Raw genomic sequence first — 25,904 nt, forward strand, 5'->3', positions numbered from 1 at the left:
CATATAGGGAGATTGTAAGGAAGGGAAACAGATAAGAGACTAAGGCATTTTTATGTATTTAATCCAAATGCATCTTAACTGAGTTGTTAAATTACCCGTACTAGCGATTAAAAACCCTATTGGTTATGTAACGTCCATAAGCTTCTTTCTCTCCATCTCTCTATGTTTTGGCTTATTGTCTGCCAGTAAAGTAATTGAAGCACTTGAAGCTTCTCCAAATACATTTTGTGTTTGGAGCTCATGAATTATAGTTTATAGTTTGCCTTCGTAGAAGCTAGGGCTCTTTGGTGTTTTCTTTTCTTTTCTTTTTTTTTCTATATTTCTTTCTTCTTAGAATAAAGTAAGTATAGACTTTGTCAGAGAAACTGCTTCTGTGGATGGGTAGCCTACAGTGGCTGGTATCTCTCTTCCCTCATTGTTTTATTTCCTTCCCTAGATAGGCTTTGCCACATTGAGAAGACATTTTATTCTGTTTGAAAAGTCTCAACTTTCCAAAGTTCCTAGAATCAATTTAATTTCTGTCTCCTGCCTTCATTTCCACTAAGGAGTGGCAGTAGAAGTGAAGCTATCTTAAGATATAAATGAAGTAGCTATTGAGTGATTACAGTGATTAATAATATTGCTTAGAATTAAGTTGTCATAACTGAAGCATTAGTCAAAAACTTCAACAGGAATTTTTCCTGCACTATTCTACCTTCTGTTTTAGGGCTTCCAGCTTTGGAGAGCTTGCTATATTTTAGAGCACCCTCTAAATGCTCAAAAGTTCTTTATTACATCAAGCTATGCTCTATTTTGTTATATATTCACGAATTTATACTAATTAAATATTGTTTTTCCCTGAGTTTTTTCTTTTCCTTTCTATAGAATATCAATACTCTCAACCATTTCTCATCTAAAATTCTTCCCAAATCTGTTACCATTCTTTTTGCCTTTCTCTGAATGCTCTCCGGTTTGGCATTGTGTTTTCTTAAATGTGGTAATTCTGGAACTAGGTAGAGTTCTTCCTACTTGAACTAATCAGCATATGCATAGCAATAGAGCCATTTTGTCCTTATTTATATTTCGTGTTTCTAGTAGCTTGAAATTCGTTAGCTGTTCACAGATTTTAAGTAGTTGGCTCAAGTTTGAGCTTATAGTTAGTGAAATCCCCTAGGCTTTTTCATTGAAAACCTATTAAGGTAGAGTTTTCTCTAACGAACCTTATTTCACAGTCTTATATTACATGTTGTTTTGATTACTATTAAAAAGCCATCTTTATTAATTTTGGTATTGGTTCCATTTTTGGAAAATGGATTTTCTGTTGGCTGGCTTTTTTTGTTTGTTTCTGTATGTAAACTATCAAAATTGAAGACAGAAAAAAAAATGTTGACAAGGATGTAGAGTAACTGGAATTTTCAAACACTGCTAATAGAAATGTAAATTGATTATGAATATATGCATACTCTATGATTGGCAATTTTACTCTTAGGTATACACCCAATAGAAACATGTTCATGTGTTCAAACAGATACGTATGAAAATGTTTATAGTAGCATTTGTAATAGTTAAAACTGGAAGTTACCTGAAGATCCATCAATGGTAAAATGGTAAATTGTAGTGTATTCTCACACTGTTGAAATTCTTAACAGTAATGAGAATGAATGACTAACAACTACATGCAATAATATGGATGGATCTCACAAACTTAATGTTGAATAAAAAATCACACACAAAAGAATATATATTAAGTTATTAATCTTTCACATTAGATGTCGGAATAACGGATTACCCTTGGTGGTGGGAAGCGAGGTTTGGTTAAAGATTACAAGAGGCTTCCGGAAGCTGGTAAAGTTCTGTTCTCGCTTCATATGCTGGCTACTTTGGTTTCATGAAAATTCATTGAGCTCTGTACTTAGAGTATATATACTTTTCCGACGTATATTGTGCTTCTATGATTTTTTTTTAAATAGAGAAAAAGTTTAAAGTAATAAATCTTAAATTATGCAAAATCTTCACCTATAGTTTTAAGAAGCACATCTTTATTTGACAAGAAATTAACATTATTTTAATTTAATGTGGATGATTATAATAGGTTCTTAGAGAAAATTCTTTTGATCACCTTAATTTACTTTTTTTATTTTTTCAATATCCCCTACAGCATTACTCGTCTTTCAGCTTTGTTTCCTTGAGAAGAACTGGGGGTTGGAGATGGTAATGGTTATAGAGCCAAGGGCACATTAATATTTTGTATTCATTATTACTCTGAAAATTGAAAACACTGATTATGATCTTGCCTTGTAATTTTTGGCTTTTATGAGGTTATTATGAAAGGAAACATATTTGATTCATATTATGAAAACAAACACTGAAATCCAAACCATGAGAAGATTGTTCTCCTAACTGACTTTCCAATAGATTCCATTTATAATGACTCACCATTTTATTTGGACCATTTTACCTTTTCTTAGGAAATAAGGACGTTGAGAATAATTCCCATGAAGAAACTGAGCAGTCCAATAACTGAGGCATTTTTGAATTTCACTGCTAACTAGGGGAAAATTATAAGTTTTTCACCTGTCTTTCAAATTTCATGTTTTGGAAATTTTATTGAAAAGAAATTGCAATCTATAGATGTAGTCTTTAAAATTAGATATTATGTTTAAGTGCTGGCAAGGATGTGGAACAACTGGAACTGCCATATATTGCTTGTGGGAATGCAGAATGCTACAGCCATCTTGAAAAACAGTTTGGCAGATTCTTATAAAGCTAAACTTACATTTACCATATTGATTCAGGAGTCCCACTCTTGGATATTGGTAGTAGTGAAAATTAAATTCATGTAAAAACCAATACACAGTTGTCCATAGCAGCTTTATTTGTGATGGTCACAAGATGGATTCACTGTAAAAAATAACAAACTATTAATACCCGTAACACTTTTGATGAATTTCTAAGACATACTGAGTGAGACAAGCCAGCCTCAAAAGGTTGCATTCTGTGATTCTATTTATTTGACACAAGGCAGAGCACAAGAGACTTTTTGGGACGATGGAGAGTTGTCCTGTATCCTGATTGTGGTGGTGGTTACACATGTGTTAAAACTTATACACCAAAGGAAAAAAAGTTATTTTTACTTTTTTGTGTGATAATTTTTTTAAAAATAGGTGATATGTGTAAACAAGAGTTTGTTTTTACTGTGGTCCTGGAGTTTTTACTCCTTTTACCTGTTTACCTAACAGAAAGAAATTGTTAAAATTACTGAGCAGTCTGTTTAACTACTTCCAGAGCCTTTTGTTGTGTAGTTGTTAAAATCCATAGTTAGTATTACATCCTTTCTAGTTAGTGGAGAGAGATTGATGGAGGAAGAATGGCTTCTGTCAAATTAAGAGTGTATAATTTGAATGTTTTATTTAATGGTTTTTCCCTATGATCACTCAGTAGAGTATATAAAACTTGTCTTTTAACTAGGCTAAAACTTAGTAAGCTAGTGAAATGTCACTATGTGGATTCATCTAATGGCAAGATAGACATAAAGGTACACAACAAGAATATGGCTCATGGTGTGTCTTTTTTTCTTGCTCTTACCATGCCTTGTGATTTTTTTCCCCCCTTACATTTCTTCTGTATCCCTTTAACTGATTTCAGTAAGGAAATGTAGAGTGAGTGAATGTGTGTGTGTGTGAGTGTGTGTGTGTGTGTGTCTGTGTGTGTGTGTGTGTGTGTGTGTGTACACATACATACATGTAAGTTTTTATGGAATAAAACGATGTTTTCATATTTTCATAAGACTTCTGTGTATTGTTTTCATCCAATGGGAAATAAAGCCAAGTAACTATTGAACAAATATTTATTGATTACTTTGGCATATAGGGGATATAACAGTAAACTAGCTGAAAGTTGTCCCCTCATTCAGCTTACATTGTCATTTCATGCACTTGCGGAGTGAAGAAGAGCAGTATGACATTCTGAGAATTGATTTTCATCCTGACATATTTTAGACATCCTAATTTCTGTCAAATTATAAAGATTGTTGAATGCATTAAAATTTTTGCCAGGTCGATAAAGAACAATTATTTCTTCAGATTCAGCCTATATTCTCTATATTTGTATTAGGAGAGTATAGAGGCTTTCACATTCCAAAATTAATGAGGAATGTGATAATAATAATCACATAGCATTGGTGAATGGGCCGATTATGTGTCATTGTATTTGTAGTTTAATAGTTTTTGTCATGGTGAGTAGAGCAGCAGTTAACTTGGCTAAAAAGCATGCTTATGAATTATGTAAGGTGATGTAATGCTTACAAACAAGTGGTGTCACATATTTAAGAAAATGCTTGATGTAATATATGGCTTATTGTTAAAGTGTTTATTTCCTCCTCCTAGGAGAAATCTCAATTATTTTTCCAACGCCTATGCAGCTGCAGTTAGTGCTGTGGATCCTGATGCAGGAAATGGAGAACTTTGTATTAAGGTTCCGTCGGAGTTATGGAAACATGTTGATGGTAAAATACTAAAAATATACTGATTGTGAAATAAAATCATGTTCGATTCAGTGGCTAGAACTTTTATATGAAAATTAATAATGTCAAAATTATAAATTAATCAGCTGAAATACACACAAGTTTTCTCCCCCCTTATTGAGCATAAGCAAACATGAAAATAGCAATTAAGGGCTGTGATAACCATGTTTGTTTTGTTTATTTTTTAGAATTTTTATAAGGTTTTATTTGAGTCAAACATAAGGAGAAAGGAGCGTGATCTCAAATGCTTCTCACTGTTTTTTTTTCCTCATTTGTTTTTAAAGTGAATCTTAGAGAAAAAATTTAGATGGGTGGAACAATTTGTAAAGATTTAAGAACCCACACAATATCAAATCAGTTTAGAATTATAGCATTTTATAGCAGGAAGAATCCTAAAAAATCTTCTGGTTTAATTCTTCCCCTTTACATAAGAGTCACCTGAAGTCCAGAGAGAGTAAGTGACCTGCTAAAGGTCATTAATTAGTACTAGAGTCAAGGCTAGGACATAGATTTTCTAACACTTACTCTGCATACTTTCGAGTATCCAGTCTTATTTCTAAATTTTTATTTTCTTTTGTATAAAGTTATAGTCATTATAATTATTATATATAACCTTCTGCCTGCCTTTATTTAGCCTTATAAAAATTAACCAAGACAAGGAAGTAAAAGACTTTTCGTTTTGTTCATGCTTATTTTTGGTAGTTTTTGTGTGTGTATGGGGGGATTTTTTTGCGGGGAGGGGTTTGCCCAGCTTAGGCCCGAAAGGTTCATAGATTAGAGATAGTCCGTATGGTTATAATGTTTTAGAGGAAATTAAAAGAAGCATCTTTTAATCTTATTATGAAAGCAGCACATTATGTAGAAGTCAAAACATAATAAATAATGCTTAATGTAAATTCTCGAGTAGTCTTTCCTATCTGCCCCAGACTTCACTCCTTCACCTTCTCTCCAAAGGCACCAGCTCCTCAGCATCTGTGGGGAATGTGATAAGAGAACAAACTTTAATAGTAAGTTTTGAATTGGATCGAGTTTTGAATTTTTTCTTTAGGCAGTGTAGTGTGTCAGTAATGTCGACAGGAGGATATGGCATAACCAAGCTATATTTGGGGGAACACAGGTAGCAGTACTAGAGTTAAGTGGAGGTGTAAGGACATGAGTGAGGGCAGGCTATTGAGTAATGTAGGTGGAGAAACGGTGGAAGTCTGAACTAGGTTAAGTAATGTGTTTTTTTCATGTAAAACAGCCTTTGATTCCCATTTTATGTTCAGTGTAAGTCTGCCACTATTATATAGACCACTATTACTTAATTATATATTTATATAGCAATATGTCTGTTTATTTGTTGCAGAATTAAAGGTCTTGAAGATACACATCAATTTTTCTTTGGATCAGCCAAAAGGAGGTCTTCATTTTGTGGTGCCCAGTGTAGAGGGAAGTATGGCAGAGAGAGGTGCTCATGTTTTCTCTTGTGGGTATCAAAATTCCACAAGGTAGATTATTAATTCTTATGTATTTCAGTTAATTTCATTTTTCAATTGCATTTTTTCTATGTATATATAGTACACATGTTTAATGGAAAAGTACCAGTTCAATCCCCCAAATTTCTGTGTCATCTGAATCCTGTTTCATTAGTCAGTCATTCCTTCTCAGTCTTGTCTTCCTCTCCTTTTCAAGTCTCCTGTTCTGAAATCATCTCCATTCTTTTTTTTTAACTTTATATTGAAGTAAACATAGAAAAGTACAGAAGTTTTAAATAGTATACAAGCTCAATAAATTTGCACAAGTGAGCAAACCCATGTAATTCACACTCAAATCAAGAAAAAGAACATTACCAGCATCACAGAATCCTCCCTCCCATCCACTTCCATTCACTCTCTCCACCTGTTATTCTGCCCAAGAGCAACCACTATCCTGATTTCTAAAATACCATAGATGCACTACTCCAGTTTTTGAACTTTATATAAATGGAAACATATACATTATGCTTTTTACATCTGGTTTTTTTGTTGGACACTATGGTAGTGACATTTACCTTCATTGTTGTGTATAATTGTAGTTCTCATAGCTCTGTGGTTCACTACACTGATAGTGAACTATAATATTAATGATATTATTGAAATATTATTTTATAATATTTTCTCCTCAAATTATTAACTCCTCCAATCCAAGGATGATGTTTTATACTTCTTTTGTTTCAATACCAAGTACAGATCCTGGCACTAATAAAACTTGATCTTAATTGGTAGAAAGTTGTATACAAATTTTATGTCTGGCTTTACCAGCACTGTTTGAATTTATACAGTGCATCATATACTTTAAAAAAGCAGTTTCCGAACTTATGGAATAGATTCTGAGTATTAGTTGTGTTTTTTAAAACTGTATTATAAGCTTTTTTAGTTTCTGGAAATGAATGCTACGTAAAAACTGACTAATGTGAATAAAGAAGTGAAAATTATTTTTAATTAAAAAATTGGAAACTAAAAATTGCTTACTTCTTTTTTAGAGTTTAAACTGAAGGTACCCTATGATATATTTTCTTAATATTGCCAAATATTTGCAGTCAGATTTCTGTAATCAAATTCTTTCAAGTTGCACAGTAAAAAACTTTAGTAGGCAAATAGCTAAAATTCCTTTTTGTATATAATTTATAAATGTTAAAATAACTTTTACAAGGGCAAAACAGCATAGGTTATACTTTCAACATATTTTCTGTCCTGTTCTGTTTTCTAGATTTTGGTTCCCATGTGTTGATTCATACTCTGAACTATGTACGTGGAAACTAGAATTTACAGTGGATGCTGCAATGGTGGCTGTTTCCAATGGAGATTTGGTGGAGACAGTGTATACCCATGATATGAGGAAGAAGACCTTCCATTACATGCTTACTATTCCAACAGCTGCATCAAATATATCCTTGGCCATAGGACCTTTTGAAATACTTGTAGATCCATATATGCATGAGGTATGGCTTCTTGCTCCTTTCTCTGCTTTCACCTTTTTATTCTTGATAGAAAGAAGGATATTAAAGAAATATTGTTTTTCTGAACTCTTTTAACTATCAAGAATATCACAAGAGCAAAAAGGTTTCCCTGATACGTTTAATGACATTAATTCCCGAATGAAGTCCTTTCAAAATGTTGTCATATTAAACTTTCAGATTTTTTTCAAGAGAGGGCTTAGCATTCCAAAAGAGCTTCAGGTATGCGTTCATTAGAGTATAGGTTGGTTTCTGTAATTCTATTAATTATTATTGTCATCTTTTTGTTTGGCATATGTACAATTGTTTTAGTTCCATCCCTGGAATCTGAAAAATTGCAATTTCAAAGTTAAAGAGCAGGATTTGTTCTCATTTCAGTATAAATCAAGGAAAAGAGAAAAACCTGAGGCAGTGATAGAATTCTGGTCAACAAACTCATGAAAGCTTCTTCTAGTTTCTTCGCATTCTATATCTTGCGACAAATCATATATCAGTCGGTAGGCTAAATAGTGCTTTTAGGCCTCCTCAAGCATGCCACTTCTGGTGGTTAGAAAGTAATTCATTGCTTATTGACCCTCTGGGCTACTGCACACGATTAAAGCAACATTTGAATGAATCTCTTTTTGTTTACTATTAGTCCTTTATGCTTTCAATTTTATTTATTTTTTTGATATGAGGCTTATACTGTGACCATATATTATCTCAACAGCATTTTTTTGAGTAATGTGAGCAGAAATTGAGGGCAGCCAGGTTTAGACTGTTGGTGAGCTCCTCCGTCTGCTCTTATATTTGCTTTCCTGAAATTCACAAGATTTTAAAAATCACTCATGGAAAATATTCAAGATATTTGCTTTTACTGTCTTGACAATGTCTCTTAAAAGTGTATTCACTGATAAGATTGGCAGTATTTTTCTTGTCTTTGGTAAATGATCAACTTTAAAATCATTTGATTAGTACCTACTTTGTGTTTTGGAAGAAATTTTTGTTCCCCACTCTGTCATTGGATGAGGGGAAAGGTAAATGAAAGTTAAGAAGTATTTTTCTTAAATACTTAGAGCACATTACTTAGTCTTTCTGGGTCTCAAATAGTTTTAATTTTTACTATGTTATCTTCAGATTTGATGTCGTGTATGTTTGTCTGAAAGTGAATCTTTTTTGATGAATAATATTTTATTTTTTGTTTGTGTACCAAGAGTACACAAACAAAATACTAATACTAATCATGATGCATTTTGGTCCCTGCCCATTAATAATACATAGATGTCCATCCCTCACTATTATGGTAGTCTCTAGTTTGCTCTTTTATTATGCTTTTAAAATGATAGTTTTTATCATACGTTTAAACTTTCCTTGCCTCCACAGTCTTGCAATAATCAGAGCTCTTTAGCATAGTTTTCAAGGTCTTCTAGAATTTGACCCTAATATTCCTTTCTAGCTTTTTTCTAATTACTTTCCTATTTATATTTGTATTATTCAATATAGTTTACTTAGGTTTTCCTGATTATACCTTGCTTCTTCCTTTCTCCGACATTATTTGAGATATCTTCTTTTCCTCTCCTTACCTGTCAGACTTCTGTTCAATGCAAAAAGATTAGCTCTAATTCAGTCTCCTGCATGAAACCTTGCTGGATCATTCTAGTAAGAGTGATCTGTCATTGTTAATGCTGTTCATTTGACACAGAATCGTGAGATGATATATGTGTTGTGTCCAGGGTGTGAGATGTAGCCTAGTAAGGAAATCAGAATTACTATTTCTGTTGTAGGAATTTCTTCTCTCTTAAATAGCAGGAAGCTTCCCTGCAGCTTTCAACATGTAGTCAAGATAGTGGAGGAGGACTACAGTAATTTTTCTTTATGTGTAGAAAAGATAGTATGATAACAATTAAGATAGTACTGTGATGTGCCATATTCACTAGGTTAGATATTTATGAATCAAAGGTAGATCTACAATAAGTCTTGGAAATGTAAATCTTTCTTTTGTATGCATAGACAAAAGAAATTTTAACTTAATTTGGAACCAGAGTTTTATTTTCATTAGTTGTAAGCATTTCACAGACTTATAATCCATCATGAATTTAATTTTTAAGTACAGTAAATGTTTTGTAAATACAGTCAGTAAGTAATCACTGATTTCAAACCAGCATTTTCTTTCATTACCATGAATTTGTAAAAAAAAAAAAAAAGGGATTTACATGAACATTTATTTATAATTGAGATATTTAGCAAATTTAAAAAATTAAAGTTAACTTATTTAATTATCTTTTTCCTTGCTTTTTATTTTCAGGTTACTCATTTTTGTTTACCTCAACTTCTTCCATTACTTAAACATACTACATCATATCTTCATGAAGTTTTTGAATTTTATGAAGAAATCCTTACATGTCGATATCCATACTCCTGTTTCAAGACTGTATTCATTGATGAGGCTTATGTTGAAGTGGCTGCTTATGCTTCCATGAGCATTTTTAGGTTGGTATTTATTCAAATTTGAAATGCTTAAATTAGGGTAATGATGTGAAGACAGGTTATTTTATGATCAATTTTAAGATGTATTTTGAACTTTTTTTGTTTAATCTAAATATGGTTGGCTTTGTAGAAAATCTAGTGTTTTTAAAATTAAGAAATGTATGCAAGGAAAAAGAAGAAAATTTTAGAATAACCCAAAAGACTCATACTGTCTTTATCCAGAATTGACTGATAATAATATTTAACATATTTTAGTCTCTTTTCTGCTTATGCAATTTAAAAAAGCATACAAGTAATTCTGTGGAAAACTAATGAAGGTTTTTTCTTATCACTATTTAAAAATTTAATATTGTCAACTTTTTTGTAAGAAAAAAGAAAGAGAGAACTTTATTTTCTTTCTTTTTCTACTTTCTTTACCTTCCTTCTTTCTTTCATTCCTTGAAAAGTTCTAAATTAAAAAATTTCATGTCTCAGGGTCATTTTACCCTTTCTGGACCTAAATTTTCTCCTCTGTGAAAAGAGGATAATAATATTGCCTCTGCATTCTCCAGCGTTGTTAGAAATATCTGATGAATCAGTGTATATTACAGTAAATAATAGAGCATAAAAAGTTAATAGCCATTCAGAAAAGATGTTTGAAATTAGAAGAGCCTTTCACAGGAATATCAGTTCCTGATTAGTGATGTTTCCTCCTCCCCGCAAAAAAGGTTTTTATATTTTTTATGGAAATCGGTGGGAAACATCGCAGTCTCTGCTTTAAGCAAAAGTTTTCAAGGTTATGGATTTCAGCTAAATTGTGAAAAGATGCAAGAGCTCTTTAGGAGAATATTCTATTTTTTCTCTTTTATGCTAACTTAAATTTTATTATTTTAAATGTGTGATTATTTTATTTTGACTCAATAATTGTTTGTTTCTTGGTTATAATTATCTGAGTCTTCTTTTAATTTCCAGCACAAACCTGTTACACAGTGCCATGATTATAGATGAGACACCTTTGACTAGAAGGTGTTTAGCTCAGTCCTTGGCTCAGCAGTTTTTCGGATGTTTCATATCCAGAATGTCTTGGTGAGTAATTTCAAAGTTTACAACCAATAAATAAAAGGAATTGAGAAATTTTGTTTTTATTTTCTTTTCCTGCAGTATAAGCTGACCTTTGTCCTAATGGCAGGTAGTTAATATAAAAGACCTTACTCTATATATATTTAAAGAAAAATCATGAGTATAAATTTCATCCTAAATTTTTGGCCATGAATTCAATATAGTTAGTTCTGTAATTTGCATTAAGGATAAGGTAAGAATTTTGATAGCAACAGTTTCCTAAAAACTGAATGAATACTATAGATAAAAAGGACTTCAATGTTAGAAAATTATGGTCAAAATTCTAATGTCAATGTTTAGTGCAGTTGGTAATCTTCAAGATAATGTTTAAGGTAAAATAGTGGTCTTCTATAATAGTGATAATGAATAGTGAAGTTCCTGCTGGTGCCTAGCTTTGTATTATTTTACTTGAAAGATGTGGGAGACAACAATTTTTATTTTTATTTTTTTTATTAACTTGAGGTAAATTTGAAGAAATATACAAGACTTTTATGATTATATTTTATAATTGTGATCATTCTGTGCTATAAATAGTATGTGAATATTGTTGTTTTTTTTTTCCTTTCTTGTTGGAGGGGAGAGGACAGAGTGTAAGCCTTTTGATTTGTACTTTCCCTAAAATTACATAGTTTCATTAAAAAAAAGGTGCCTGGAACATGATAACCAAAATGTTTGAATGAACAAATGAATGAATGGATAAAGAAACAAATAAATAAATGAATGGTGTCATTTGTCTATCCTCTTTAGAAACTAAAAGATAAATTAAGTAATTAAACTTTAGGTCTTAGACTCCCACTGATAACTATGCATGGGATTAACAATAATAGAATATGGACTTTAAGAATTCAACAGTATAGTCCTGGCTATGAACAAGTTTTTTTTTTTTTTTTTTAGATGCAGGCAATATCGATAGAGTTGGGCAAGAATGAAGCAGCACTGCCAGAGTAGAGCATAAACATAGGTACATTATACTTGAATAAGACTGTAAATCAGTCTTATCATTAAAGCTAGATATAAAGAAAGTATAAGGAATGGACAAGTAGAACTCAGCTGGAGGAAATGAGAAAACCAAATAATTTATTAATAACTGATTTTCTTTAAGAAGGCAGAGAAGTACATATTACACTTGTTCTGTTATCCTCTTATCTGAAGAATTTTTATGATTAAAAGTTTTATTTTTACTTTTTGCTTAGGTCTGATGAATGGGTGCTAAAGGGAATTTCAGGCTATATTTATGGACTTTGGATGAAAAAAACTTTTGGCGTTAATGAATACCGCCATTGGATTAAAGAGGTAAAAATAGCTCCATCCATTATCCTCTTAGCAGTCAGTAGACATGTTAGTGTTCACTTGATTTCCAAGTTGTGTGTCCTTTATTTTTAATAATTGTTAAATACTTACTGTCATTTAAAAGTCTTAAATTTTTTTCCAGTAAACTGAGAATCACTTTACTGAGTTTTATCTAGTTTCCATTGTCAGTGTTGGCCTCCAAAGACTTTTTGCTAAGGAAGAGAATATTTAAGGTCCTTAAACATCAGGTTAGTCGTTAAATATATCCCAGCTCCTCATAGTAGTCAATTTTAATGTATCTCTGTGCTTCCTGAATTTGTTAGGACGTAGAGCTCAAGTGCTGGAGTCAGATTGCTTTTCAGTTTGCCTCATACATTTACAAGCTTTGTGACTTTGGTTAACCTTCTAAGCCTCATCTGTATAAAGAGAGTAGTAGTATCTACTGCATGGACGGGGATCATGAAACATCTTATATGTGATATGTGTGGTGCTTTGTACGTAGTAAGTGCTTATTGTGTGCTGACTAGCCCTTCGGTGCATTAATGCTCTGTCATCGTCACATCTTTTTCTTATTATTTTAAGATTTGGCCCACAAGAAAAAATCAATTGTATTTTGCCTAGCCTATTCTGTTTATGTACATACACATTTTAATCACATCATGCTGAGCATCTGCCTTCTCAGGTGGGAAAATTTCAGCCTTTAATTTCCTTATTAAATAGACTCCTCCATCTTTTCCCTTTTCTCATTTTATATGTCTTCATCATTCAGACCTGAACTTAAATAAGCCAAAAGTAATTTTAAAGATTTCAAACATTTAGAACTATAAAAGAATTCCTACATCTAGAATTGGAAGAGTCTGTTCATTTAAAAAACTACTAATGAAGGGGAAAAAAAAAACATAGCACTTACCATGTTTTGAGCACTGTTATAAACATTTTATAAATATTAATTATCTTAATCCTTCTAACTACTCTCTTATTATCCCCATTTTACAGATGAGGAAACTGAGACACAGAGAGGTTAAGTTATTTGGCCAAAGTTACACAGCTAGTAAGTAGTAGAGCCAGGATTTAGACCTGGCTTTTAACCACTTCACTATGATTTTTTTTACCACTTCTCTATTCTGCTCATATATTATTTAATCTAATCATGAATTTCAGCACAGTGGTGTTGTCTTTTTTTCACTTAAGTTTTTTTTTTTATTTTGATGTATGTCATATTAGAGAAGACTGGAGAGTTTTCAAATGATAGATTCCTGACATAATTTTATTCCCATTTCTTTTTATTTGCCCAAATCCTCCATCAGAAGGAAATACAAAGAAGGAAGAAATAAACTTGGAAAACTGGTCAGAGAGGTTGGGAAGGGCCATTAGGAACATTTGCTAGGCTGCTGGCCAGCCCTGAAGTCACAAAGTAGAGAAGGTCTTAGGTTCTATCCTTCAGCCAGCTGTGTAGTCCACTTTGTTTATAAGAACATAAACTACTCTCCAAATACATTTAATTTCTTTTAGGAAATTTACATTCTAATTCCAATAAAAGAGAAATTACAGTTCAGTTTTAAATTTGACATGTAAAAAACTTTTCACTGACCTCTGTTTTTATCTGTTTTTAGGAGCTGGACAAAATAGTGGCATATGAACTGAAAACTGGTGGAGTTTTACTACATCCCATATTCGGTGGAGGAAAAGAGAAGGATAAGTATGTTATTGTTCAGAGATGATATTATAAACCTTGTTATATGGGATCAGTCTTTTAGGATCATTTGTATGTGCGTTGAGGCCCACGCAGACCAGAGAGGCAGTAGTGATAATGGTAGGTAATAATACTGAGGCCACAAACACTGGTCATTTTCTCACTATCCCTTTCATTACTGTTTTTGTTGCATGTGATAGCTGTAAATGGATATAAACATTAAAAAAAGACTCTTAAAAATATAATACTTCTGTTTTTTCCATGTTAATTTCCTAATGCTATTCTATCATACTATACTCTTAAGTTTTAAAATAATGAAAACAAATGTTTTGTTTACATACCACTGATTATTTTAAGTCTAAGTAGATAATTTCAACATTAAGATATCCAGTTTATACCTGTTTATTTGAGTCTTCACCTATCTAGATGCATATTTACTCTTTCCTTTTTTCTTTTTATTTCCCTCCCTCACCTTCCTTCCTTTATTTCTCACTCTTTTTTAGCAAGTCACTTAACCATTAACTGAAACTTACTTTTTCTTTACTTATGAATGTAGGCAAAAGATGGGGCTTTGATATTGTCAGCAACAGAAATCATGAATATTTTCCTGTCACATTGTAATTGTTAACAGATATCTTGACATATTCTCTGCACTACCCCCAAAAATACTGCAGTAGACCACTGCAAGATCTTGTTATATAATGCATTAATAAACTAGCATATATATTGTTATATCCTAATTTTTTTTAATAAGTGCATTTCATTATAATTGGGTTTTTTTGGTAATTCTATAAATTTTATTTTGTTCATTTTAAACCAGTTTTTCAGATGGAGTCCATGGGATTAACCAGAGTGCCCAAGTGTTTAAAAGCACAACAAAGGTTCAGAAACTTGAAATTATATAACCAGTGACCTTTTCTTTGTTGTAGCATGGTCACTGAGACAAGATTAAGTCAGTGGAAAAGCGCAGGCATTTGGAGTTAGACAGACTAGGATTTTTATCGTTATTAGTTTTTGTGATCTAAGAATTGTGTACCCTTTCAGAGTGTGTGTGTGAATGTGACAATGCGTAAGGTGACAGTGATGATTCATCTTAACCTTGTTGGTTGTGAGTATTATTTGAGATAAAACTTCATAATATATAGGATCAGTGAGTGTTAGTTCCTTCCACTTTTTTCTCCTGGCCGCCTGCAATGTGGCAGTTTCCTAATGTATAATTAGAGCATTGCCATTGTGTGTAAATATTTACACTGAATACTTTTACCTTGGTTCTGCCCATTTATTTAGTTCTTGTTTTATGTTTAATTTTTTGAATTGTGTATAAAAGCAGCACATGGGTACTTTGTTCTTTGAAGAAATTCAAAACAAGACAATTTAGAAGCATGCAGAGTAAAAAGTAAAAGATTATTTTTAGCCCTCTTTTGCCATCTCTCACTCCCATCAGTTCCTCTCCTTGGAGATAACCATGATTACAAATTTGGCATATTATCTTCTAATATGGACTTTTTTGGCCTTTCTTTATGTGTATATGGCATTTACAACATGTAATTCACTCATATGCATATTACTTTTTTGTTGTTAAATTAACCAGATCTATATATTCTAGCAGGCATTCCATGTTACTATACATAAACTTACTTTGTTCTACTCAAGAGCTATATAATATTCCATTATACCTTGGAAGTTATTTAGCGTTTTCCATATTGCTGTGCATTGCTAAAGTTCATAAGCTTATAAGGCTCATTAGCTTGGAAGTAATAGGTGAAATATAATAATTTTTCAAATATCAAATTGACAAATATTTTAAATTTCAATATGCCACATTTTTAAGGAAGTATAGTGACTGCTTTTATACATTGATTCTGAGTATAACTTGTTTGGTACAGTGATTTTGAAAGATAATTTTTTCATACCAATCAAAATTTAAAACTTTAAAAATTTTGATTGTTAATTTTTAGATTCAAGAAATCTACTTCTAGGTATGTTATCATAGAAATTCTAATTCTAGATGTTTGTTATACAGAAATACTCGCTCATGTATAAAAAAATACTACAGCATTATTTGAAATAGTGGAAAATTGTTAACACCTTACATGTACATATAAGTCATTAATATTTTCTATTAGACCGTACCTTTCTTTTAATTTATTGATGATCTCTTTTATCATGTCAGAATTTTTAATTTTTTAGCATAGTCTGGTGTTAACGTCATCCAGATTTTATATTTTCCTTTGGAAGATTTTTCCCACTCCAGAATTATGGAGAGCATTTTTTAAATTTCATTTTCGTATAGTACTTTTATAATTGTTTTTGTTTTAGATATGTAATTCATCTTGAAATGATTGGTGTATATGCTTTAATCTTGGGCTATTGATTGGAATTGGCATTGATGTATTCATGAATTTGGAATACATTGAAATATTTATACTATTGTGTCGTTCTAGCTAGGAGCTTAGTGTGTGTTTCTATTCAAGTTTTTTTAATGTCCTTTCATAAAACTTAATAATTTTTCTTCCAATTAAGTTTATTTTTAGATATTTTCTAGTCTTTGTTATGGTCATACTAGGGAAATTACAAGGTATTCCCATGAGGATTTTAATTTATTGTCTTGATGTGGCCATAGCATATAGTATTTATTTAGTATTCAAATTATTATAATACATACACTGTTTATTTTTTAGTCCGGCTTCCCATCTACACTTTTCAATAAAGCATCCCCATACACTCTCCTGGGAATACTACACTATGTTTCAGTGTAAAGCTCACCTTGTGATGAGATTGATTGAAAATAGGATCAGTATGGAATTTATGCTACAAGTAAGTATTATAAGAACTTAACAATTATAAAGAAAGATCTGTTCTGTATTTATATAATCTGAAAACTATTCTGTAGGATAGGAATCAGGGCATCTGGGTTTACAGCTAGAGTTCTATTACTCAGCTGCTTGCTCACCAAGGAACCTGTGGTTTTTGTTTATATTTTTTCAATGATAGAATGGATATCGATACTTGATCCACTTAGTAGTACTGGATTATTATGAAGATAAAATTAGAATGTGTGATTGAAAGTAAAACCTGTTTATATGATTCTGTTTGGCATTATTTAGAATATTAAGAGTTAAATGCCATTTAAAAATGTTTCAGTAGAAAAAAGCAGACTATGTAAAAGATGTTTATTTTTGCTACTGCTAAATGCTGCTATATATTTTAAGCACATTTTGGTGTAAGTAGTTGAGATATAATAGTTAAGGTAGTAGAAACCAGATACGTTATAAATGTTCAGCTATTTTTTTCCATTAATAACATTCTTAAAGGTGAGTGAAAAATAACTTTTTAGTAATCTTTTTAAAAAACATTTTACATTTACCCTAAAATTAAATTGCTTTAATCTTTCTGTCCTTCACCTTACTTTTAGAGTAAAGAAGAGAAGTATTAAATGAGAGATGGTCCATAAAGAGGCAGTCAGCTTTTTAGGGTGGTATAAATCCTAAACTATTCTCAACTTATTAAATAATGTTAGTTTCTATCTAAAGCTTATAGCACAGTAAATTATAGGTATTATATTATTATAATTATTCAAATACAATATTCATTGTCCATGAGATCAGTAAAATTCAATTATGTTTAGAGGAAGAATGGTTTTATAGTCTAGCTATGCTTCTGCTAGTAGTCTTTGACTAGAACGGTCTAGGTAGTAAGATGTGAAATTATTGTCTTCTATAATTGACTATAATATAATGTTATGCATTGTGGGTATAGTGCACAATTAAAAGCAATGTATGTATTATGTTAAGCAGACTTACTAAATAACACTTATCCTTACAGGTTTTCAATAAACTGCTAAGTTTGGCTAGTACTGCTTCATCTCAGAAGTTCCAGTCACATATGTGGAGTCAGATGTTGGTTTCCACATCTGGGTTTTTGAAATCCATCTCAAATGTCTCTGGCAAAGACATTCAGCCTTTAATAAAGCAGTGGGTGTATCCTTTTAAGTAGCAGTTCAACAAAGTCGGGATGGGAATAAGGTTATGAGTGTAAGGAGAAGGAGGAAGAAAAAGAATTTGGGGTATAAAAGAAGGTAAGAACTATTTGAATTTCTAAATAATAGTAAATACACAGACACACACACCCATATTTGTAAAATTTGGCATATTTTGAAGTACTTTTTAGCATGTGAATACAGCGATAGTCTTGATGACAGGGGAGGTAAATAATCCACCAGACAGACCTGTAGGGCTACTTATGAGATGCAGTGGTCTGGTGACTGTTAAGATGTGGTTAGAGGTTGGCACAAGTTGAGTGGTATCTTAGAACTTTGCGGTTTTTACATTTTCTCATTTAACAGCACTGTTAATAACCCAGTAGAGTGATTTTGCTTCTTGCAAAACAAATTTCTTAATGTTTCAGAAATTTTGTTTAAATCTGGGAAAACATTTTTCATAAGAATTTTGAATACTTTGCCACCTGGTTTACAATGAAGTATGCACTCAAGCTTTGAACTGGTGGGAATGCATTTGAAAATTATTACTAATATAACATTTTTTAATATACGTATTTATTTTAGTATGCTAAAATTCCTTTACAATTCTTCAGAGACCAGAGTGGAGTGGTAAAATTTTATGGAAGTTTTGCATTTAATAGAAAACGAAATGTTTTGGAATTGGAAATAAAACAAGATTATACATCTCCTGGAACCCAGAAATATGTGGTAAGTTTTTTTCCTAAATGGCCTTTTGCATTGCTTTTTCCTCAATTTCAGTATAGGAAGGGCTTATGGGTAGGGAGCTGGTTAGAAGTTTCATAGTGAGATTTTGTTTGCAACAAATGAAATTGAGAAAACAAGTATCAGTGATGGAAAGAGGGGTTACGGGTGGAGATGGAGAGTTCAGGGGACACAGATTTCCCCAGTTCTCTCCTCCTTTGGCACCAGCTGTCTTTCTGTGTCTCCAGATACATATCTCATATAGTGTTATTTTATATTTTGATGTATATACCTATACACTTAAGACTATATGTTGGTATTTTTCTAGCACTATTTTTGAATGGTATATTTCTTTTTAAAGGGACCACTTAAAGTGACAGTGCAGGAGTTAGATGGATCCTTCAATCATACATTACAAATCGAAGAAAACAGCCTAAAACATGATATACCCTGCCATTCCAAAAGCAGAAGGTAAGCATTGAATCCTAATTACAAATTGAAGTTTAAAGTTAAATTGTAAGTATCACAGATTACAATGCCAAAATAAAAATCCTAACGTACACCTAATTTTTGGTAGAGAACATGTTATATAACATTCTTTATTTGCTTTCTGTTCTTGACAACATTTTTATCTTTACAATTAAATAATTTTTACAATCTCGATTTAGAATCCTTATTTTGTAGGGGTAGAGGAGGTGGAATGGAGTTTGAGTTTTGGGAGCCAGGAAAAATTCAAGGCAAGTTGCTTAGGTTCATTTTCATTTGTCTCATTGGATTCATATCTACAAGAAATATTGGGGAAATGATCATTGGCTCTAAAGGAAAGAGTCATGAAAGTCCTTGCATCTACACTATGTGTCTTTTTCCTTTTTCTCTATATCACCTTGCCAGTTCAGAACATTCTTGATGTCTTTCAAAGGAACATTGCCAGTTTACTTAAAAGATTCCAACAGTTCATCTTTTATTTAATATATTTTTTTCTTTACCACTCTTTTTTTAACTTGACCATTAGCATATACTCTGAATAGTAAAGTAAAAGATGAGAACATTTTTGCACTTTGCTGGAGAAAGGTATAGTTATATCAGAATTTCAGGACCAGAAGTCTTATACTCATGAGTACACTTAGGTCATTTCAGACAGATGAGAATGTCTCTTGATTTTGACGGCCTGCAGAGAACTTGATTCCGAAATCTCCCTGTAAACAATCGTTCTTTCTCTGAAAATTCTTTCTTAGTTCACAATGAAATCCCCCTTTTCTTTTTATCCTGTCCACCTGTGAAATCGGGAACGTCGATCGCTACCCTACCCTCTTCATAGCATTTCCTCAGATCTTTTTCTCTGTAGTAGCTTATGTCATTTAGATATTCTTTGTGTGAGGAACGCAGGAAGACTGTTCTCTGTTCCTATTTTTATTCATCCTCACCCAGGTTTTTAGTGTGTTATCCAGTAGATTCTATAATTCAAGAGTGATTTGCATTAAAGCAGTTGCTTTTGTTTTGGCTTATCTTAGATCTTATTCATATTAATTAACTGTACATATTAATTAGTATGTTAAGATTTTATTATTTCATATAGGACAGCACCTTGCACATATAACATATGTTCAGAATTATTCACGTCTTTTTTCAGGCCTTTTTTTTAAAATTTTTTATAAAGGATTTTTTTATTGATAGATTTCTATATAAAACTGCAGCTACCGGTTCTTGAGGGAAAACATATGTATACATATGTAAAATATATGTATGTTTTAAGTTGACATTTAATTACATATTTTTACTTTTTGTTAAAGTTTGATCAGAAAGATACTTCAGTGTCATTTACTCCATTCCGTTTAGCTTCAAAATAGATTGTGTTCTGTTTAAATTCCATTACATTTAATATTCCTTATTCTTTAGGATATCTTTCAATGTTGTGTGAAATCCTTAATTTGAACTTCAGCTGCTCTTAATCTTTCAGAACTGAAAATATTGTAATTTAAAATTCCTTTTTCTTAAATGTAGGAATAAAAAGAAAAAAATTCCACTGATGAATGGGGAAGAAGTTGACATGGATCTTTCTGCAATGGAGTAAGTTAGTTATTTAAGTTTAAGAACATAACATTTTCTGCATTCTCACTTGTCTCATTATGTACATCTAAAAGTATGTAAATAATGTCCTGAAATTCGTGCTTTTAAAACTTTTGAAAGGCAGTGAAACCTTTATTAAAAACATATTAAAAACAAATCCTACATAAAATCATATACAATGGAATGCTATGCAACCATAAAAAAGATGAAACTTTACTATTTGCAACATCATGGGTGGATCTTGAGTATGTCATGCTAAGTGAAATAAGTCAGAAGGAAAAGGACCTGAATCATATAATTCACTCATATATGTGGGATATAAAACGAAAGGCAGCAAATGAACAAACAACAAACTCATAAATGCGAACAAGAGAATATTGGTTATCAGCGGGGTGGGGTTGGGGGAAGAAAAAAGGCGTAAAGGAGTCAAATATATGGTGACGGAAGACTAGACTTTGGGTGGTGAGCACACAGTGGAGTATACAGATTTTGTATTATTAAGTTGAATACCTGAAACATGTTATTAACCAATGTTACTCCAATAAATTTCATTTAAAAAAATAAATAATTAAAGAGGGAAAAGCAAATCTAGCCTGGCCCAGGTAGAATTAAGAGGAAGTACAGGATGATTGTTGGGCAGGTATAGCTTTGGCTTAGGCAGCCTTCTTGCACCCCTGCTGACCTCTAGAGCAGTGCTTCGCAAACTGTATCATGCATGTCACTTATGGATCCTCTTAAAATGCAGTTTCTGATCCATCACTTCACTAGTGGGTCCTCGTCATTTGCATTTCTAATGAGCTCACAGGTGTTACTCTCTGTCTTTGGACAAGGTTTCACGGCACCTTGAGGCCCCCTTTAAATATAAGATAGTTCAAATTTTTTGTTCATCCATTTTGTACCTGTATACCTGTGTATTTTTTATAGAACATCGGTACTTATTTACTAACTTGGTTGCCATATATTATTCCTTTTTATATATCGTTTTTATAATTTTTCCATATCAAGTGCCTTGACTGTAGTCAGCACCTAATGATATTTGTTGAATTGAATTAATATTTCAGGTGCTGTCCTCTGATAAAAGTGTTGACATAGACTAGATTTTTAAAACTATGTTACTTTGAGAATTATTTGAGAGTAAATTTGTCATAATTTCAGAACTTCCTGTTTGAAAAGATCATCATGAGTCTAGCATTTTTAAAAAAGCATTAAAAGTCAATTAAATTAATTTAGTGAAATAAATCAATTCATTTCTTAGTCACAGGTTGATTTCCAATAAAGGGTGGCATTTATATCCAGGGTCATTTGTTAGGCTATAGGAAGTGAAACAAAGAAATTTGGGGCTCATTCCCCTTTTTCGCATCATAGAATCACAAATCAAAACACCCAAACTAATATTTTCAGGAGGAATTTCTTTGTGACAACTATCTTATTATCCTTAGAGGTGTTTTTGGCAAGATTGACATAGGTTAGATATTGTGGTAAGGTTGAAATATATTAAACATAATGAGAAAGTTGTCAGTGTGCTTAAATGCAGTGAAGCTCGAGGCACTATATAAAATTAAGAAATCAAAGAAATAAAAAACAAAAATTGCATTTTCTTTCAGTGCTGATTCCCCTTTGCTGTGGATAAGGATAGACCCCGATATGTCAGTTCTGAGGAAAGTCGAATTTGAGCAAGCCGATTTTATGTGGCAGTACCAGCTCCGCTATGAGAGGGATGTTGTTGCACAGCAGGAGTCCATTTTGGCCTTGGAAAAGTTCCCCACTCCAGCATCGCGGCTTGCGCTCACTGACATACTAGAACAAGAGCAGTGTTTCTACCGAGTGAGAATGTCAGCTTGCTTCTGCCTTGCCAAGGTGAGATTATGTACAGTAGAAAGAAGACAAGAGAAGTACTGCATGTTTGAGAAAACCCAGCAAACTCTGAAAATGAATTAAAATTTACCATAGTCTTTAATTTTATTTGGCATCTGGTCCCTTGGAAGGTTTTACCAAATTCTTTTTACAAGACTAATTTCAAAGAAACATGTTTTGATCTGAACATAGATAATGCACTAAAATTTTATAATTGTCAAACTGAGAGTCAAACTTTAAAACCAAAAGAATTTTTTACCTTTTTATTGACTTGCCAACCACATTGTTAAAGCAAAGAATGTATTTGGCAAGAAATTCATTGGTTTGAGTGATGTTTTACATTATAGCACATGAATTCAGTTCATCTGAATTATTCCACTGTGGTGATTACTTCATGTTGTTTTGGGCTTAGTAATCAGTATTAGTGTAATGTAATTTAAAATGATAGGTTCTATAATATAACATGCTAGAAAAGTTAATTTATTAAGAAAACTAAATATTTTTCTTCAGATGCAAAAAAACTGAAGGTAGAACAAATGAAAACCAGAAAAACGCAGACAAAAATTTGGCCAGAAATACTGGGTTCCAGGTATTTAAAAAGCATCTTGATAATAGGTTCATTCTTATTTAGTGACGCTCTTGACTTCCTCACTGTTAAATTTATTTGTCCAACATTTCAACAGATTATTATGGTTTAGATTTGTTTTATCTTTAATAATGAATGAGCAGTTCGATTCTTATATTCTACTCAGGTATATGAAGGAAAAAGATGATTTTCTTTGATAATCGTCTGCTAAAGATATAATTTCATGTCTTCTATAAAGATCATTGTGATTCTTGCATATTAAATTCTTAGCAGAACCATAAAATTTTTGACTTACTTAAAGTTAATTATAATTTCATTCTTTTCAGATTTTTTTTATATACAAGAGTATCAATAGCAAGATATGGGTTTTTTTGTAAGCCTTCTTACAGTCTAAAATATTAGTTGTTTCTAGCTGATAAATTTAAAATGTTAGAATTATATCTGCCTAAATGGACACACACAAACTTATTTATAATAGAAGCTTTTTTCCAAATATGTTTTCTTAAAACATGAAGAATGTTCCACTTTAGAAATTAACTTACAAAAAATATAAGTGTACATAAGAATTGGGGGAGTGAGTTTGTATATTTTCTTGGAAATGATAACAAAAAGCTAAAATGTATTAAATTTCTGAGAATCTTAAGTCGTTGAAAACTAATCCATTTGGACTGATAACTCTTAGAAAGCTGTTTTTTATTTATTTAAAAATATTTGCAGTGGCGATGGAAGTTGTTTTCTAATTATTTGCAGATTGCAAATTCAATGGTGAGCACATGGACAGGACCACCAGCCATGAAGTCACTCTTTACTAGAATGTTTTGTTGTAAAACTTGTCCAAACATTGTGAAAACAAACAACTTTATGAGCTTTCAAAGTTATTTTCTACAGAAGGTACAGTTTACTTCCTAAATTTCTGTATATCTCAATTTAACTTGGAGATTGTTCCAATAATAATAATAGATGTGTTTATTATCTTCTAAAAGGTTTTGCCTTTGTTCTTTTTTTCCTAAAATTTTGTCCAAAATTTTAATTGATTGTTCATTGATTTTTAAGAGCTGTAGGTAAGTAATTCACTATCTGAATTAATAATAAAGTAAATAGAAATGGATAGTTTGAGTTTGGGGCCGGTTGCATGGCGGGTGGAGGTATGGATAAGTCCTTGTGACAGCAGCCCTTCTGTAATGTGAACACTGTATCTGAGTCACAGACAATAGAGCACACAACTCTAGTTTCAGTCCCATTCTGCTACTCACTAGCATTTTGCATGAGGACAGTTTCTTAACCCTCCAACCCTCAGTTTACCAATTATAAAATTTATCTTTTTTAGAATTAAATAAAATCAAACATGTGAAGTGTTTTAGACTATATTTATCACAGTAAGTTTTTTATAAATAACAATTTAGAATGTGGCGTGATGCAGTCACTGTTCTAGGAAGAGATTTGAGAATGGCAGAATGGTTAGCATTTGGGCTATTTTGTAAAATGTTTTAGTAATTTAATAATAATGAAGGCAGAGATTAGATTAACTACATTGAAGTAGAATAAATAGAAAAAAACTAATGAAGCCTATTTCATGATATTGGTGTTGAAAAATACGAGAGAGGAGACATGTTGAGGATAAAGCAGGGCCGAGAAAAGGACATTTTGGGTTGTGTTTTGTATAGAGGGAAAACTTGAAGCATGTTTGGCACAGAAAGAGGAACCACTGGAGAGGGAGATATGAAATATTCAAAGGGAGGAGGTAAAGGTACAAATAGAAGATGGAGGAAATTCTGAAGGTCTTTATTAGTAGAGAGTGAGACGCAGTCGAGAAGTTAATTTTAGTAAACAAAAACCTGCTTTTTTCTTAGGCAAACGGAAAGCAAATTAAAAGTAAGTGAAATGATAGATGTTGAGGAGGATGTTACGCAAGTCGAAGTTTATTTGTGATGGAAACGTAAAAAGATTACCCAGCAGCATTGAGACGGCTGCTGAGCGTGGCAGTCATGGTATATTTATAGTGAATTTCATCAGCAGAACAGATTCAGGATGATCCAGATTCGGGGAAAGCGAGTACTGGTGTGATCAAAGAAGTCTGTGGCATTCATTTATTTTATTTTTAAGGACTGAAGATTTGATAGTACTTAAACATATTGCTCAGCCCTCTGTTGCCATTTCACTAATTTATAGTATGGAAGCAAGTTAATTTCTCTGTTTAAAAAATTATGCCCTTGTGCTTCCGTATACCTTAAATCAGTGTTTTATATTGGGAGTTGTGATGCATTAATGAGAAAGTGATGGAATCAGTTTGGAAGTTTTTGTTTGTTTTTTAAATAAAAGATAATTATTGGCAGTATCAGAGTATAACACATGTAACAGCGGTAGGTATAAGGTAATTTTTTTTTTTTTTACTTTGTAAACATGCTGTGAGAGAGAGTATGTGTGTGTCTTAGATTAGTATATAAAATATTGTAGGTCGCCATCAAAAAAGATGGAGAATGTATGCTTTTAGACCAGTTTATCATTCATATAATACTTCTAGGGGCAGAAAAGAGAGAAGATTAGTGCCTAAATTAAACTTGGCAGAACAGACATAGGACAGATATTTCTATGACAAAGATCCTTTCCTTTAGTTGTTCTTAGAGCATGAACACTGACTCTTGTTACAGTGTTGTAACACTGACTGTCCTG

General features: G+C 32.0%; 1 protein-coding gene across 2 annotated transcripts in view; it reads left to right on the forward strand.

Annotated features, from left to right (window-relative positions):
- Positions 1-25,904, forward strand: part of TAF2 (TATA-box binding protein associated factor 2) — a 66,062-nt gene that overhangs the window by 12,126 nt on the left and 28,032 nt on the right. For both annotated transcript variants that reach the window (XM_006916590.3, XM_006916591.3), the window contains exons 4-17: positions 4,365-4,483; positions 5,850-5,991; positions 7,232-7,463; positions 9,763-9,947; positions 10,896-11,009; positions 12,236-12,335; positions 13,946-14,031; positions 16,707-16,842; positions 17,851-18,005; positions 18,619-18,733; positions 19,089-19,198; positions 20,729-20,794; positions 22,399-22,651; positions 23,985-24,125. In XM_006916590.3, the coding sequence (XP_006916652.1) occupies positions 4,365-4,483; positions 5,850-5,991; positions 7,232-7,463; positions 9,763-9,947; positions 10,896-11,009; positions 12,236-12,335; positions 13,946-14,031; positions 16,707-16,842; positions 17,851-18,005; positions 18,619-18,733; positions 19,089-19,198; positions 20,729-20,794; positions 22,399-22,651; positions 23,985-24,125 (1,954 nt within the window). The remainder of the gene's footprint in view (positions 1-4,364; positions 4,484-5,849; positions 5,992-7,231; positions 7,464-9,762; positions 9,948-10,895; positions 11,010-12,235; positions 12,336-13,945; positions 14,032-16,706; positions 16,843-17,850; positions 18,006-18,618; positions 18,734-19,088; positions 19,199-20,728; positions 20,795-22,398; positions 22,652-23,984; positions 24,126-25,904) is intronic.

Source organism: Pteropus alecto, unplaced genomic scaffold (genome assembly GCF_000325575.1).
Source record: "Pteropus alecto unplaced genomic scaffold, ASM32557v1 scaffold164, whole genome shotgun sequence".
NCBI classification, from domain to species: Eukaryota; Metazoa; Chordata; class Mammalia; order Chiroptera; family Pteropodidae; genus Pteropus; species Pteropus alecto.